Here is a 13490-nt window from a genome sequence, read left to right as displayed (position 1 = left end):
TAATTTGTACACAAATGAATCAATAAATACAAATAATGAAAAAGTAAGAGCTACTGTTAAATCTTTTTTGTTAGAAACTTGCCTAATGTTGGGGACTGCTGTTTTCGACGGATGTATGACGGTACAACGCGTACCGTTTCAACGCGTGCCTTTACAACGTGTCTTTAACAACGCAAGTCGTTACAACGACTTGCGTTGTTGGGCGCGGATAGTAAATAGTATAATTTACTATTCTAACACCAGTCCCCGTGGATAGTAGGGAAGTTGTTGGAATAGTAAATATACTATTTTTTATCCTTTAGCGCCCTCCAGAGCAAGTCGTGGTTACGACTTGCGTTGTAAAGGACGCGTCGTAAAATCACTGCGGGGTAACATCCGCGTTGAAAAGGATGTTCCCCGTTTTCGACTCCACCTCATACCTCTTCCTTCCAACAGCCTACTCACTTCCTGTCTCTTAACCCATTCCTGTAGGTTCTTTTTCATCCCTGCTTTCTTCCTGTTAGTGCTTTCTTACCCCTTTATTTATCCTTCTTTTTCTGGGTTAAAGTCTGAAGCTGAAAAAAAAGCCCCGCCCGTCCCCCAAAATGAGCGGTGGTGCCCGCCACCTTCAACCACTTGCACACATCCAGCACTGCAACACTGGCACTGAGCCTGTTCTCACTACACTATCCTAGCTCAGTCTCTAACCCGGGCCCTGTAGTTCAAATGCAGCTTTGATGTAGCCATTCCTGCTGGGCGGAGGCCTTCCCACTGCTCGCAATGTCAAGGTCACACAGCAAGAAAGAGCGCGCTTTCAGATGTGACCTGGAAACACATCCTGCCCCCCCAGGACACTCTGCGATCTACAATTAGAGAAAACGTCCAAACATCGCCCGTTGAACTAACCCATGCTGTTATTTCCACACACAGAGAACATGAATGCCTTTCTGTTGCTCGCTATGTACCTGCTTTGGCTAAGAAGTCACCACAGTGCACCTCAACCGGAAGAGGAAATTACACTCGCGGAACGGCTGAAGCGTATGTTTGTTTCTGTTCCTTGTCACATTCGTGTCCAAAATGTTTGTAATCATTCTAACATACAGCAGGATTCTGTGGCCCAAGATATTTCTGTTGAACTAATGTGATTGATGTCTGGCAGGTTTGTTTCTTTATTACACTTACTGGGAGACTTTGATGCAGGTGTTGCAGCAAGGGTGGTATTTGCCTCTCAAGCACGCACACAACATACATTTAAAAGCATTTTTTACTTACCTCAACTGCCATGGAAGGGCATACTCCAGTTTATTGTACTCCATTTTTAGGGCACTATTAGTGAATAATATATTTAATTTATTCACTATACATGTAATAAAAAATGGACAGAAAAAAAGAGTGGTGCCCCAGTGGCACCTGTGTTCCGGGCACTGAATTTGCCACCTCTGAGGCCAAGGGTCGCAAAGGCAGTGCTAGGGGCCAGCAGAAGGCAAGCCACGGGTCGCCGCTGCAACCCCTAAATGACGTCCATGAGCTTGAGACTCTAGCCTAATTAACTATTTCCGGTCACTTTTGTGCCTTTGTACCCCACAGTGGCAATGCCAGCTCTGACGAAAAGTGTAGTTCTCCATTCTGGAATGTAGAACCAACAGTGATACAATCAGCATGCCAATAGGTGGGGCTATTGAGTTGCAGAAGCATGCAGATCATAAGTGCACGTTGTGTGCAGGACACCTGTGTTCTCACTGCATGGAAACAGAGCAGTACAGCAGCTGAAGTCTACAGGTTAATGTCACTGGGGGGCATATTGTCAAGACAGGCAATAAAATTATCGCCGTTTTAGCGGCAGAAAACTGCAGCTAAAACAGCGATAATATGCTCTATGGAATTCCAATTGAAGCTCATGTTAAATGTGAAGGACATCTAACAGGGGCTTCAATATAGCCTTATAGCCCGCCGTAGAGGGCTATACCGGCTATTAAAGGCCCTCTCCAGCGTTAAAGGCCCCGAGCCGAAGGCGAGGGCCTTTATCAAGGGAGAGGGACTTTAATAGCGGTATAGCCCATCTACGAAGGGCTATAAGGCTATTAGAACATTCTGTCACTAGAGGACAGAATGTTCTAACAAAAAAAACAAAGCCTTTTGGAACCGTGAGGGGATAGGAAGCCCCTCAGGCTCCCTGAAGCCTTTGTTCGCAGCCAGAGCTGTGAACAAAGAAACATTGGAATTTTGGAGCTCCAGGCTTTTACCAGCCATTATAAGCCCAGAGCACTCCATTGTTTTCAATGGAGCTCCCAACATTCCAATGTTTTAATTGGAATTCCATACAGCATATTATCAAGCCCATTATCAACGTTTTAGCTGCAGTTTTCTGCCGCTAAAACAGCGATAATTTAATCACCTTTCTTGATAATATGCCCCTTGGTTCACAAATTCACTGCGGACCATATAATTTTGATGCAACCAGAAACAGTAGTTACCAGCCCATCAGAATTAAAGTGTGACTATGGCGCACTATGGCCTTGATTATGAGTGGGTCGTAAAATCTTGACTCTAGTGAAAACCACTGTTTGTATGTGTGCAAGAATTCGGAGTTTTTTTGGCAAAATATGGCAGTCAGATTTCCCAAACGATAAATTTCGGTACATCAAAACTGCCAAAAAATACCAGGTGAAAACATCCCTGTAAAGTAAGGAGCATGCAGATTTTGTTGTAGTAAACCCCATGGGATTGTATGAGGCAAAAATATTGCAAAGCAAGAGTATCATTCAGAAAACATAGAAGACAAAATATCGTCTTCCCATACTTTGTGTGTAAAAGTAAACAATTGACTAATGAAACATGGCACAGCAAAATAGCATCACAAAATAGCCTGGTATATCTAAATTTTATAATAACGTTCAAAAATACATGTATTTAAAATATTGCCACGTGTAAAAAAAGTGATATATAAAAAATGATAACGTACAAAAATAAAATAAAAATATATATGTTTTATATTAAACACCCAAAATATTGAACATAACATAAATGATTAAAATGATAAAATAAACATTAATACAACAAAAATGCTACTGATAATTAAAAGAGCTAAATAACATTTTTAAAAATACATATGCAAGCAAATTATTAACATTTAAAAACATTAAGGATAATATTTAAAAAATAAAATACATAATAAAAATGTTTTATTAGAAAATCTTTTAACAAAATTACAAGCAAAACTTACACATAAAAAAAAATGGTAGCAGTCAAATTTATTATTTTCACGCCAAAGTAAGCAAAAGCAAGACAAGTATTGTACTTTGGAGGGTTCTGTTAGGGAAAGAGATGGACTTTGGAGGGTCAAATTTAGTGTTCACTCTCCAATGTCGACAAAAGTAGGCAAATTGTTGGCATTTGGTGGTATACATTTACTATTCCCACTTTAATTCAAGGGACTGTAGTGTAAGCGTTGGAGTTTTGAGGGGTCAGATTTACTATTCCCACTCCAACATGAGCAACAGTTGGGACAGTGTTGGAATGTGTGTGTGGTGGTGGTGGGGGGGGGGGGGGGGTGTCCGATTCAGTATTCCCAAGCCAAAGATTGAAAAACTTCAATTTACTATCCCTCCCCAAATTCAAAAAAATCTATTGAAAAGTATTATTATAAAGTATATTTTAACACATATTTAGAAAATATATTTTTTTCAAATATTACATTCATAAAAATAATAAACAAATTAAATGTAATATTGAATACACTTTTCACTCTGTTCCCCTACAAACCTAATAATCCTCAAATAAACAAAATCAAATAAAACAAAAAAATCTTTAAATACTACCATTACAAAATAAACTATACTAAAAAGTTACACAAAGTTAACATTCAAATAATATCTTACGAAACAAAAACAAATATATCACAAAATAATTAAAAAACAAGATCATATACAACTATGTCGAAGCTCATGTTAGATGTCCTCATCTAACATGAGCTTCGATTAGAATTCCATAGAGCATATTATCAAGCCCATTATCGCCACTTTATCGGTAGGTTCCTGCCGATAAAGCGGCGATAATTTTATCGTCCAGGCTTGATTATATGGCCCTTTATTTGGTTGCATCAACCATAAAATATAAAAACCAATACATCATAATTATTAGAAAAGAAGTTTAAATACAAACATTATTTAAACAGTAGTCAATTGAAATTCATGTCATCCTAAATGCATTATTACCATACGGCCACCCAAAGGACAAGCTCAACTGATCACAGCCCAGAGGATCACACATATTCATCACAGGTGAATACACATCACCAGTAACAGTGACTTAAAAACCTTCCATAGATTTCCTACACTTTACCTCTGATTTAAAAAAAAGTTGCTGCAAGTACAACAAGACTTCATTACTCTTCACAAAACATAAACATTTTAAAATCAGTTTAAGAAACATAATAAAATAATTCCTATTAAATGTACAGGGGCAGGCAGATATACGTAGATATATATAGGCAGATTCCCCATTGATAGGCATCTCCCTGAAAACACAAATATCTCCACACAGTCCCTACCCTGAAACGATATAGAAGAAATCATTCACGTCCAGTAAATTCCAGCGCTAGATTAGATGCCAGCTCTGACAAGGCTACGGTTACAATATAATCCTTCACCGAGCATTTATCAAATTCCTGATCCAGTCTTTGATTCAGGGAAAAATCCCTGAACTTGCTTTTAATCAGTAATTTGTCTGATCTGCCTAGAGTATGCGGTGTGGAAAATAAGTCAGACAAACCTATTTTTCATTGAGATTCCTATGTACATTGTGCAACCAAGGAATAGAGAGGCCCCTATCAAGCTTAAGACAATCTTAAATTACCTCACTGTTAAACCAGCCTCTGCGTTGGCCCATATCTCTGGTAAAAAAACACCCGAGCGGCATATGCTGCATGAAACGGAGGTCAATTTTCCCCGAATCTAAGCAGAGGCACATATATATTTTTGTAACACGATTGTGACTATTTAATCAAGACGGGAAAGCACAACACGGCGTGTATATAGGTTGCCATGACAACGCGCTCTAAAACATGGTTTCACTTATCAACGTAAGAGCCTCGGTAAGGTTTCCATGCCGACGCGTTCATAAACGCAGAGACGATTGGTACCTAAGGAGCCAATAAAATTGCCTACACGGAAGGAACGGTCGCCTTAGCGACTGTTCTGTTTATACCACCCCACAACCAATAGAACGCGCAATCAAAAGGCGCGCATGAAATTGGCCATGAGTATTTAAACAAACGCCCGGCAGGCCCGTCTCATTTCACAAAAACGCTGTGACGAGATAAGGACGTGCTGCCAGGAAGAGAGGAGCAGGGAGGCCGACTGCATAATTATAGGTAAGGAGACCACAGGGACAGACCCAAGATACTAATAGGTTATCTAAGAGGAGGGTCAATAGAGGTTTTACATAAACTTAACAGAAATGGGAAGTGGCATAGTAGTAGAAGGAACCAACCTCTACAGAGTACTGGATATATGAATAAACATTATTAAAAATAAAAAAATATTTTTTCAAAACTATTTCGTTTTAACTCTGGTGAAAGTCATCTAGAATCACTCAATTCTAGGTTGATAGTACAAATGGGTTCCTTAATCATAACTTTATGTAACAATTAATACTACCCTTAATAATGGCCCAATAGAATACAGATTCTGCAAAAAATAACTATATCAATCTTTTTTTTCCCGGGTCCTACTTTTAAAAAACAATCCCAGATAGTGCCCTTTATAATAAACTCTGCCATCCGATAATAAAGACAGACATTAATATCTAAGTAACATTCTATACAGATAATCGACTGCAAACAAGAAGATACCTCACAGAACAGACACTGAGAGCTGTATCTTGACCCAATTGAAAAGGGAACCCGGCACCAATATCCTGACTCTCACGGTGAGTAGAGCAATAACATAGGGAGTGATTAGTACATCTAACTCAAAAAATTCAAAATATAATAAAGGAACATACTTCATATAATGCAAATTTCCACAGGGAGGTTATAACTGAAAAGCTCAATATATAGAACGGTGGCTCCTCCTGGCAGCAAAGGACACAGTGAAAACAGAACACTATCAAGGTATGTGGGACAAAGTAATAAAGAAGGAAATTTTTCGCTTCATTTATAACATAGATTAACTTATGCTAAATACTCATTACAAGGAATTTAATACCTACAGGTAGCAAAGAAAAAATTGAACTTCAATAACATATATAACCTGGACATATCCGATCTGGAAATAATGGAAATCCAGTAAACCAACCATCTGGTATGTAAAGTGAGGCCATGAAACTTAAACTTAATCGTAATGTACAAATCTATGTACTTATCAGAAAAGTTCGTTAATTATTGGCTCTTTATCTAGGAAACAGAGCAACCTTGTACACATTGAATCAACAAGACTTCAAGAATCCTAATTTTAAAAAAAGGATTTATCTTTGAACGAATCAGTTCAATCCAGGGAGAGAATAAGCTCATCTGGAATAACAAGGTACGCACCTTATTATAGGAGGTACTTCCACTCTGTTTTAGTGAGGGAACTAAGGGAGGTCTCTGCAACATATGGAGCATATATATCCATGAGAAAGGCAAATAGTGGGGTAGACTTATAAAAGGTTTTTTTTAATAAATGTAATTGATCACATAGAACAGGGGAAAAATGTTATGTATATCTGCAAAGTCGACACAATAAAAGAAATCTCCAATAAAGAGTTTAGACTACAACAATGGACAGAAAAATGATGTAAAAAGATGATATTGATGTGTCTGGTAACTATGTGTTTTATTATTTTAATTGTCTAGAATCAGTCCTGATGAAGGCATACTAGAAAAAAAGCCGAAACGCCGCGTCGACCTTTTTGATTCTGTGACCTTTTATTGTGAAACATTTTTTTAAAAAAGAGTTATTCTGATGATGATGCATATCTGCATAATGGTTTTAATGAATTGTTTTTTATAACATTGTATTGTGGAATAAAATTTGTATTCTTTACCAGACTGAAGTAGTGATATGTTTTTAATCAAATATTTACTTACCTAATCGATTGTGCCAAAGATGTTGTCCATTTGTTGATTATTGCTTATTGTATGAAACAGAAATCTTAGTATAGATAATCAAACCGACTCCCTGTTTTTCATGTTTTTTATGTCTTTCCAACCAATAACTCTGTGTGGATAGTATCAAAAAATATTTCAAATTTTTTTTATTCTTTATATGATCTCTGCCTTTATGAATATACGGTTAGTACTTTTGCCTTTTTCATGAGAAGCATGCCCCTCTAAGACAGAGTATATAATCTAAGAGGGAGGGAAAGTGAGACACCTGTTAGTCCCACACTAAAACAAGACACTACCTGATCTGTCCAACGAACTGGGACGTTTTGTTGTTTTTTTACCTAATATTTCCCCACCGTCCTCTACCAAGTTAGAGTGGGGCCCTCCTAAGTTTTTATACGTTATACGGCCCATATCTCTGGCCAATAGCAGGGCCAACCTAATCCGTTCAGAAACATAGGGCAATGTTAGCTATGGATGAAGAATAAAATGGGAGCTGGACGGTAGAAGATTGAAAAGACACCTATAGAAACGATTTTCCTCAGTCCGTAGGGCGCAAGAATTTATTATTATTATTATTTTTTTTAAACTTTATTTTCAGTTATAGAATATTAGTCACATTGCATTGCAAACAGTAATCCAACATATCAATCGAAGCGTTCCTGACAGATGCATACACAGTGAAGAACATTATGGTGTTCTTCATGACAGACCAGTCCAAAGCAATCCGTGTCAACCCCCCACCCCCGCCCGCAGTCCACGTTTCAGAGATCCAGATCCCAATCAGCAATATTCACCATGTGTAGCAATGGAACAAGGCTTAAGTAAACCTTCCAAGCCTGAAAGGGAAACCATAGCTCAGATAAGGAAAACTACCCCTTAGCCCCCCCCTCAGGCACCAACCCGGCATCCACCTGTGTGGTAGAAGTTCGTTTGGTGGTCTCAAAGTAGGACCTCAGTGGCCCCCAAATGTCCTGTGGCCGCGACGCAGCCGGCATGAGACTGGCGTATGTTTCAGTGTTAGTTTGCAGTGTGAAGAATTTTGATACCCTCAAATCTCTGCTCCATGCAGAGCCGCTGGGGCACACTGCTGATTATAGATTCTGAAATAGGAAAAAACTGAGCCCCTAAAGCTGGTCGGTAAGAGGTTCAGGATGGCCCCAGCTGCCCTACTAAGTTTCATATATGAGATGTTAGTCTGGAGCTGCCTTGACCCTCCTGAATTTAAAGTGACCCCGAGATAATACAAGTTGTTCACACAACTCAGGAAGTGGCCCCTATCCGTCATAGACACCACGTTTCTCTTCCCTGGGCCACACACCATAATGTGAGACTTCCTGAAGTTTATTGCTAAATTAAGGGTGCCCATATATTAAACAAATGATTCCTCCAACCTAAGTAAAGCTCTTGCGGTCCTGGCAAACAAAACTGCATCATCGGCATAGAGTAATGCCAGTAGCGGGTGTTGACAATTTTCGGAACATCATCAGTAGCTGCACCCAGAAGTGGGCATATGTTAATATTTAAAATAAACAGAAGAAGCACCAAAATATACCCCATGCGCACTTCACAAACCTATATAAAAATATCAAAGGTCTCACCTGCTGGGCCATACCATGCTTTGGCATTTAAGTTCTCATGCAGAATATATAGAAATAAAATGACTTGAGCCAAAGCTTGTTCCTATTAATGGAATCAAAAGCTGTGGACAGATTCATAAGTGCCAAGCACAGTGGACAGTGCTTAGCCGACGTATATTTCCCCAGGACCAACTGCAAATTGAAACATTGTTCCATGGTACCCATTCCAGGTCGGAAACCATATTGAAAAGGAGCGAGGGTATTATTTTGACATGTCCAGTTTCAATCCACTGTAAAATTACCCTGCCTGTGACTTTTACAGTGCTATTGATGAGGGCGATCAGACGATAGCATTTAGGCAGGTTCCTATCACCGTTTTTAAAGATAGGTGATCGTCCATGACCTCAGGATCGACTAGCAAAAAGAATTGCTAAATAGATTTACAAACAAGGGACCCCCAAGGTCAATGTTGCATTTACATAGGTCTATTGGAAACCTGTCCGGCTCTGGAGCTTTACCACCCAAGCCAGTGCTTCATTTGTAAAATATTAAGTGCAGGTGCTCCAAAAACTAGATCACTAACCCACTGAACAATTCACATAAAATACGATTTTGTGATATGCAAAATACACATTCTTTGAAGCATACATGTTAGCCCCCTGTGCTACTGGTGAGTTAAAACTTGCACTAAACAAAACTCTGATCCCTCTGCAGCAGGAACATCAATCACCACGTTATCTTGACCTACCAAGGAGTCACTGACAGTGGTGGGTAAATAATGCCTGCTACCTCGGGATGGTCGATGTAGCTGTAGTCTGTGGAGTCACTGAACATGACTGGCATAGCTCCCAGCAACCCTTCAAGAGCAGGGGAGGCAGCACATGTCAAGAAGGTCACGGATGTTCCTTACTTGAATTTCTCCAGGGGCAGTAGCAATTCCTTGTGGCTCGGGCTGTCTGCACTAGGAATCAGTAATGAAAACATCCTACTTCGATCAACAGGAGTGGGCGCCTTGTGTGTAGGAAAACAGAAAGCAGCGCTGAATCCACTTGATCTGGGCCCGACCTGTGCAGAGCAGATTCTGTCTCCGCCTCCAGGTGAGAATGCACCAGATCACTTGTCCTAGAGGCTGAGGTCGGTCCTCAACAAGGCAGATTTTCTCTTCTATATCCGGTGCCAGCCATTTCGAAAACAATGTGTCAAAGACACACTTCAAATCCCCTTAGGTCATAACTATCACCTGTGAACTCCGAGGCAGTTAAATCAAATTTATGGATGCACAGCAGTGCTTTCATTATTTAATTGTGTGCAGGCGGCTTCATTGCGCATGCAGTTTGGCTAGATGTAAGTGCGTGACTAATACATTTTAGTGTGGTGATGCGGACACCAGCACTAAAATGCATTAGTCGAATCCCTAATGGGTGTTACTTGGCAGGGCTGTCCAATGCCCAGTCAAGGAAACTACAATAGTCCTGGCCCTATGAAATAAGTGCAGGTGCTGAGCACTGGAAGGCTCCAGCACAAAATAAGCACGGACACAGGCTTTGTTTGTTCGCATCCTCAACTTCAGGCAGTGTGATATGCAAGGGTGGTATATCACCCAGCCTAGCTCTCAATAAACTTGTCAGAGACGTATCTTTTGCTACTTGATATATGGAAGTAAAGTGTGCAACCCATGCTGAACCAGTTATATTATATGTTAAAAGGGGGTTGATCGATGTATCTCTCAATCAAGTATTACTGACTTTCGCCGGAACACTTTGCTACAATTTGCTTAGGCTGACATCTCAAGTTGTTCCCATTCTTTACAAAGTAGGGAGTTCTTCCTACACTCAAGAGGGTTCCATGTTTAAATATCGATGTAAAAAATAAACGTAACAAAAAGATCGATGTAAAAATATTGAATACAAAAATATCGACTCCCTGTACTTAAACAGGTAAGTACAATAATATTGAATCAAAAATATCGAGGTAAAAAATATAGATGTAAAAAATATTGACTTAAAAAATATATATAACTTAAACAGAATATATTAAGTATATTAATATTTTAACAAAATAAATTACATTTAATATATATTTTAACTATATATAACAAATAAACTTAATTAAAAAAATATAAACACACAAAAATGTGTACATATATATATATATTTACTTAAATACATTTTTTAATTATTATCTATATTTAATTTATAAACGTTTTAAATTATATAAAAATAAAAGATACACATATATCAATAATTTAAAATAAAATAAAACATCCTATAATTAATTAACACAATAAACTATAAAAAAAAAACATACATTTCACAACACAATAATTACAATAGCAGGGACAGTGTTGGATAGCGGAGGGGTAAAAATAACTATTCCCACTCCATTGAGTGCAAAAGCAGGGAAAGTGTTGGATTGCGGAGGGGTAAAAATTACTATTCCCACATTCCAGTGAGTGCAACAGTAGGGAAACTGCTGGATAGCGGAGGGGTAAAAATGACTATTTCCACTCCAGTGAGTGCAACAGCAGGGAAAGTGCTAGACAGCGGAGGGGTAACAATTACTATTCCCCTCCTCAGTGAGTGAAAAGCAGGGAAAGTGCTGGATAGCGGAGGGGTAAAAATTACTATTCCAACTCCAGTGAGTGCAACAGTAGGGAAAGTGTTGGATAGAGGAGGGGTAAAAATTACTATTCCCTCTCCGGTGAGTGCAACAGTAGGGAAAGTGCTGGATACCACACCAATAAAAAAAAATCTATATTTTTATTACATTAAATTTTCATTATTAACATAAATAATATTGAAATTAAAATATATTATTATTAAAAAAGATAATAAACATTCATTAATTACACATTGTTTAACACTATAATATCCACAACACACACCTAAAATTAATTACACATATACAATGAATAATGACTAATTTATTAATACAAATTAATTAACAAATCATTAATAATTCATCAATAAAAAATAAATTACTTCCCACCATGTATACCTATAAACTACACAACACACACCTAAAATTAATTAAACAATTACCATAATTGATTAATTAACAAATAATTATCAAACAATTATTAATAAATTAATGTACACATTTAACTCAACATCACAATTATGCATTCATGAAGAAATATAAATTATTGAATAAATTTCATATAATTAAATTACTTCCCACCCTATTCCCCTATAAACCCACAACCCTCTACAGAACTAAAAACGCAAAATTCAATCAAAAATGTATTAACTACTATAAATAATAAATAAAATCTATAAAATTAAATTACTTCCTACCCTATTCCCCTATAAACCCACAACCCGCTACTGAACTAAAAACCCAAACCTGTATTTAAAAAAAATATATTAACTACTAATATTTTAACACATATACTAAAATTACAAACAATTGTCATCCAAAATACTAAAATACATAACATTAATAATAAATCGATATTTTAACAACTATATTTTTGTAAACTATATTTAACCATTTGATATTTTTTCAATCAATTTTACTTACCTAGCAATCGATATTCTTGACCATAATATTTTTTCCATCGATATTTCTATCCCACAATATTTTTACCTCGATATTTCTGTACATCCATATTTATACATCGATATTCTAGCTCTGTACCACTCAAGAGTAAGCTTGTAGGATTTCCTTGCCTCTCGAACCTCTACAAGAACCCTTCTCAGACGACGATTTGCTGCCGAGCAAAAACCATCAGGCACCTCAGGCATTTAGGAGTCGTATTAATAGGTTGTTACATTAAGTGACTCTTAATACTGTAACATAAGAAGCTATAATGATCTAAAAGGACTTCTCCACTCTCCTCAGCTAAGCTGCCCAGAAAAGATGACAAGTATTTCTTCACGAAAGGACGGAGAGTAACCCTAGGGGGCATATTACCAAGCAATAGCGATAATTATCGCTATTGCTTGGTTAGAGACAAAAATTTACCTCAGCGATGCGGAGATTTTGTACCGCAAATAAACCTTGGTATTACCAAGGTTTAACGCAAATGCAGTAAAAATCGCCGCAAAGCATGAATATCGCTGAAAAGTCAGCGATATTCATGCATTACCAAGCTAATGCTCTTAGCCATGTTATCCACCTCCCATTGGATAACATGGCTAAGAACTGCTCAGTAGGTTTAGTGTACAAGGGAACCCAAAGTAATGGCCAAGGACCATGGGTTAAGCTACTAATTTTATATTACAAAGGTCCTAGGTCAGGAAGAAAAAGAAAGGAAGAATTTTTTCTGTATCAAATATTTACAGAGTGAGTGCTAAAAGGCTAAAGTGCTCGTCAACAACCATTTTTTCATGCAAAATGCAACGTGTGCACATGCAGTCGAGTGTTCCCAAAGGGCACGGATCTCAATGTGCTCGTGTTTGGGATGCAGGAGAACAGATCAAACAAACAAGGCTTACCGCGTTCATTTATGTGGCAGTGGTGCTTAGTGGCGGGGAATATGGTGTTTTAGTGAAGGAATATCGTGGCGGTGGGAGTGAATTAGGGGAGGTAATTACCACGAGCCGGGCTGGATGGGCCAGTCGTGGATGCACAAGCTTCCAATCAGTTCCGATTACTGTTGATGCCTGAAAGGATTTGTTATGGTTATTATTCAGTGTGTGGCAGAAAAATTGCACACACGGCATATTACAATTAAAAAACCACAATTACCGGGTTGACGATTCAATGGAATCGAAATGAAGATTAAAGCCGGCCAACAACGGTCGAATTATTCGTGACCTAAAAGGGAGGTATTATAATCCAGAGTTAAAATTACTGCAAAATTACCGAAGTGACAACTTAAGTGCAGTGAAGGTAAAACA

At 38.1% G+C, this 13490-nt stretch overlaps 1 protein-coding gene across 1 annotated transcript in view; it reads left to right on the top strand.

The window, feature by feature from the left end:
• Positions 1-887: 887 nt before the first annotated feature.
• CLUL1 (clusterin like 1) overlaps positions 888-13490 on the top strand; it is a 126995-nt gene continuing 114392 nt past the window's right edge. Inside the window, exon 1 of the mRNA XM_086917976.1 lies at positions 888-1017. Coding sequence (XP_086774102.1) covers positions 888-1017 — 130 coding nt within the window. The remainder of the gene's footprint in view (positions 1018-13490) is intronic.

Source organism: Lissotriton vulgaris, chromosome 4_1 (assembly GCF_964263255.1).
Source record: "Lissotriton vulgaris chromosome 4_1, aLisVul1.2, whole genome shotgun sequence".
NCBI classification, from domain to species: Eukaryota; Metazoa; Chordata; class Amphibia; order Caudata; family Salamandridae; genus Lissotriton; species Lissotriton vulgaris.
Note: the sequence above shows the minus strand (reverse complement) of the source record. Positions and strands in the feature narration are given on the sequence as shown.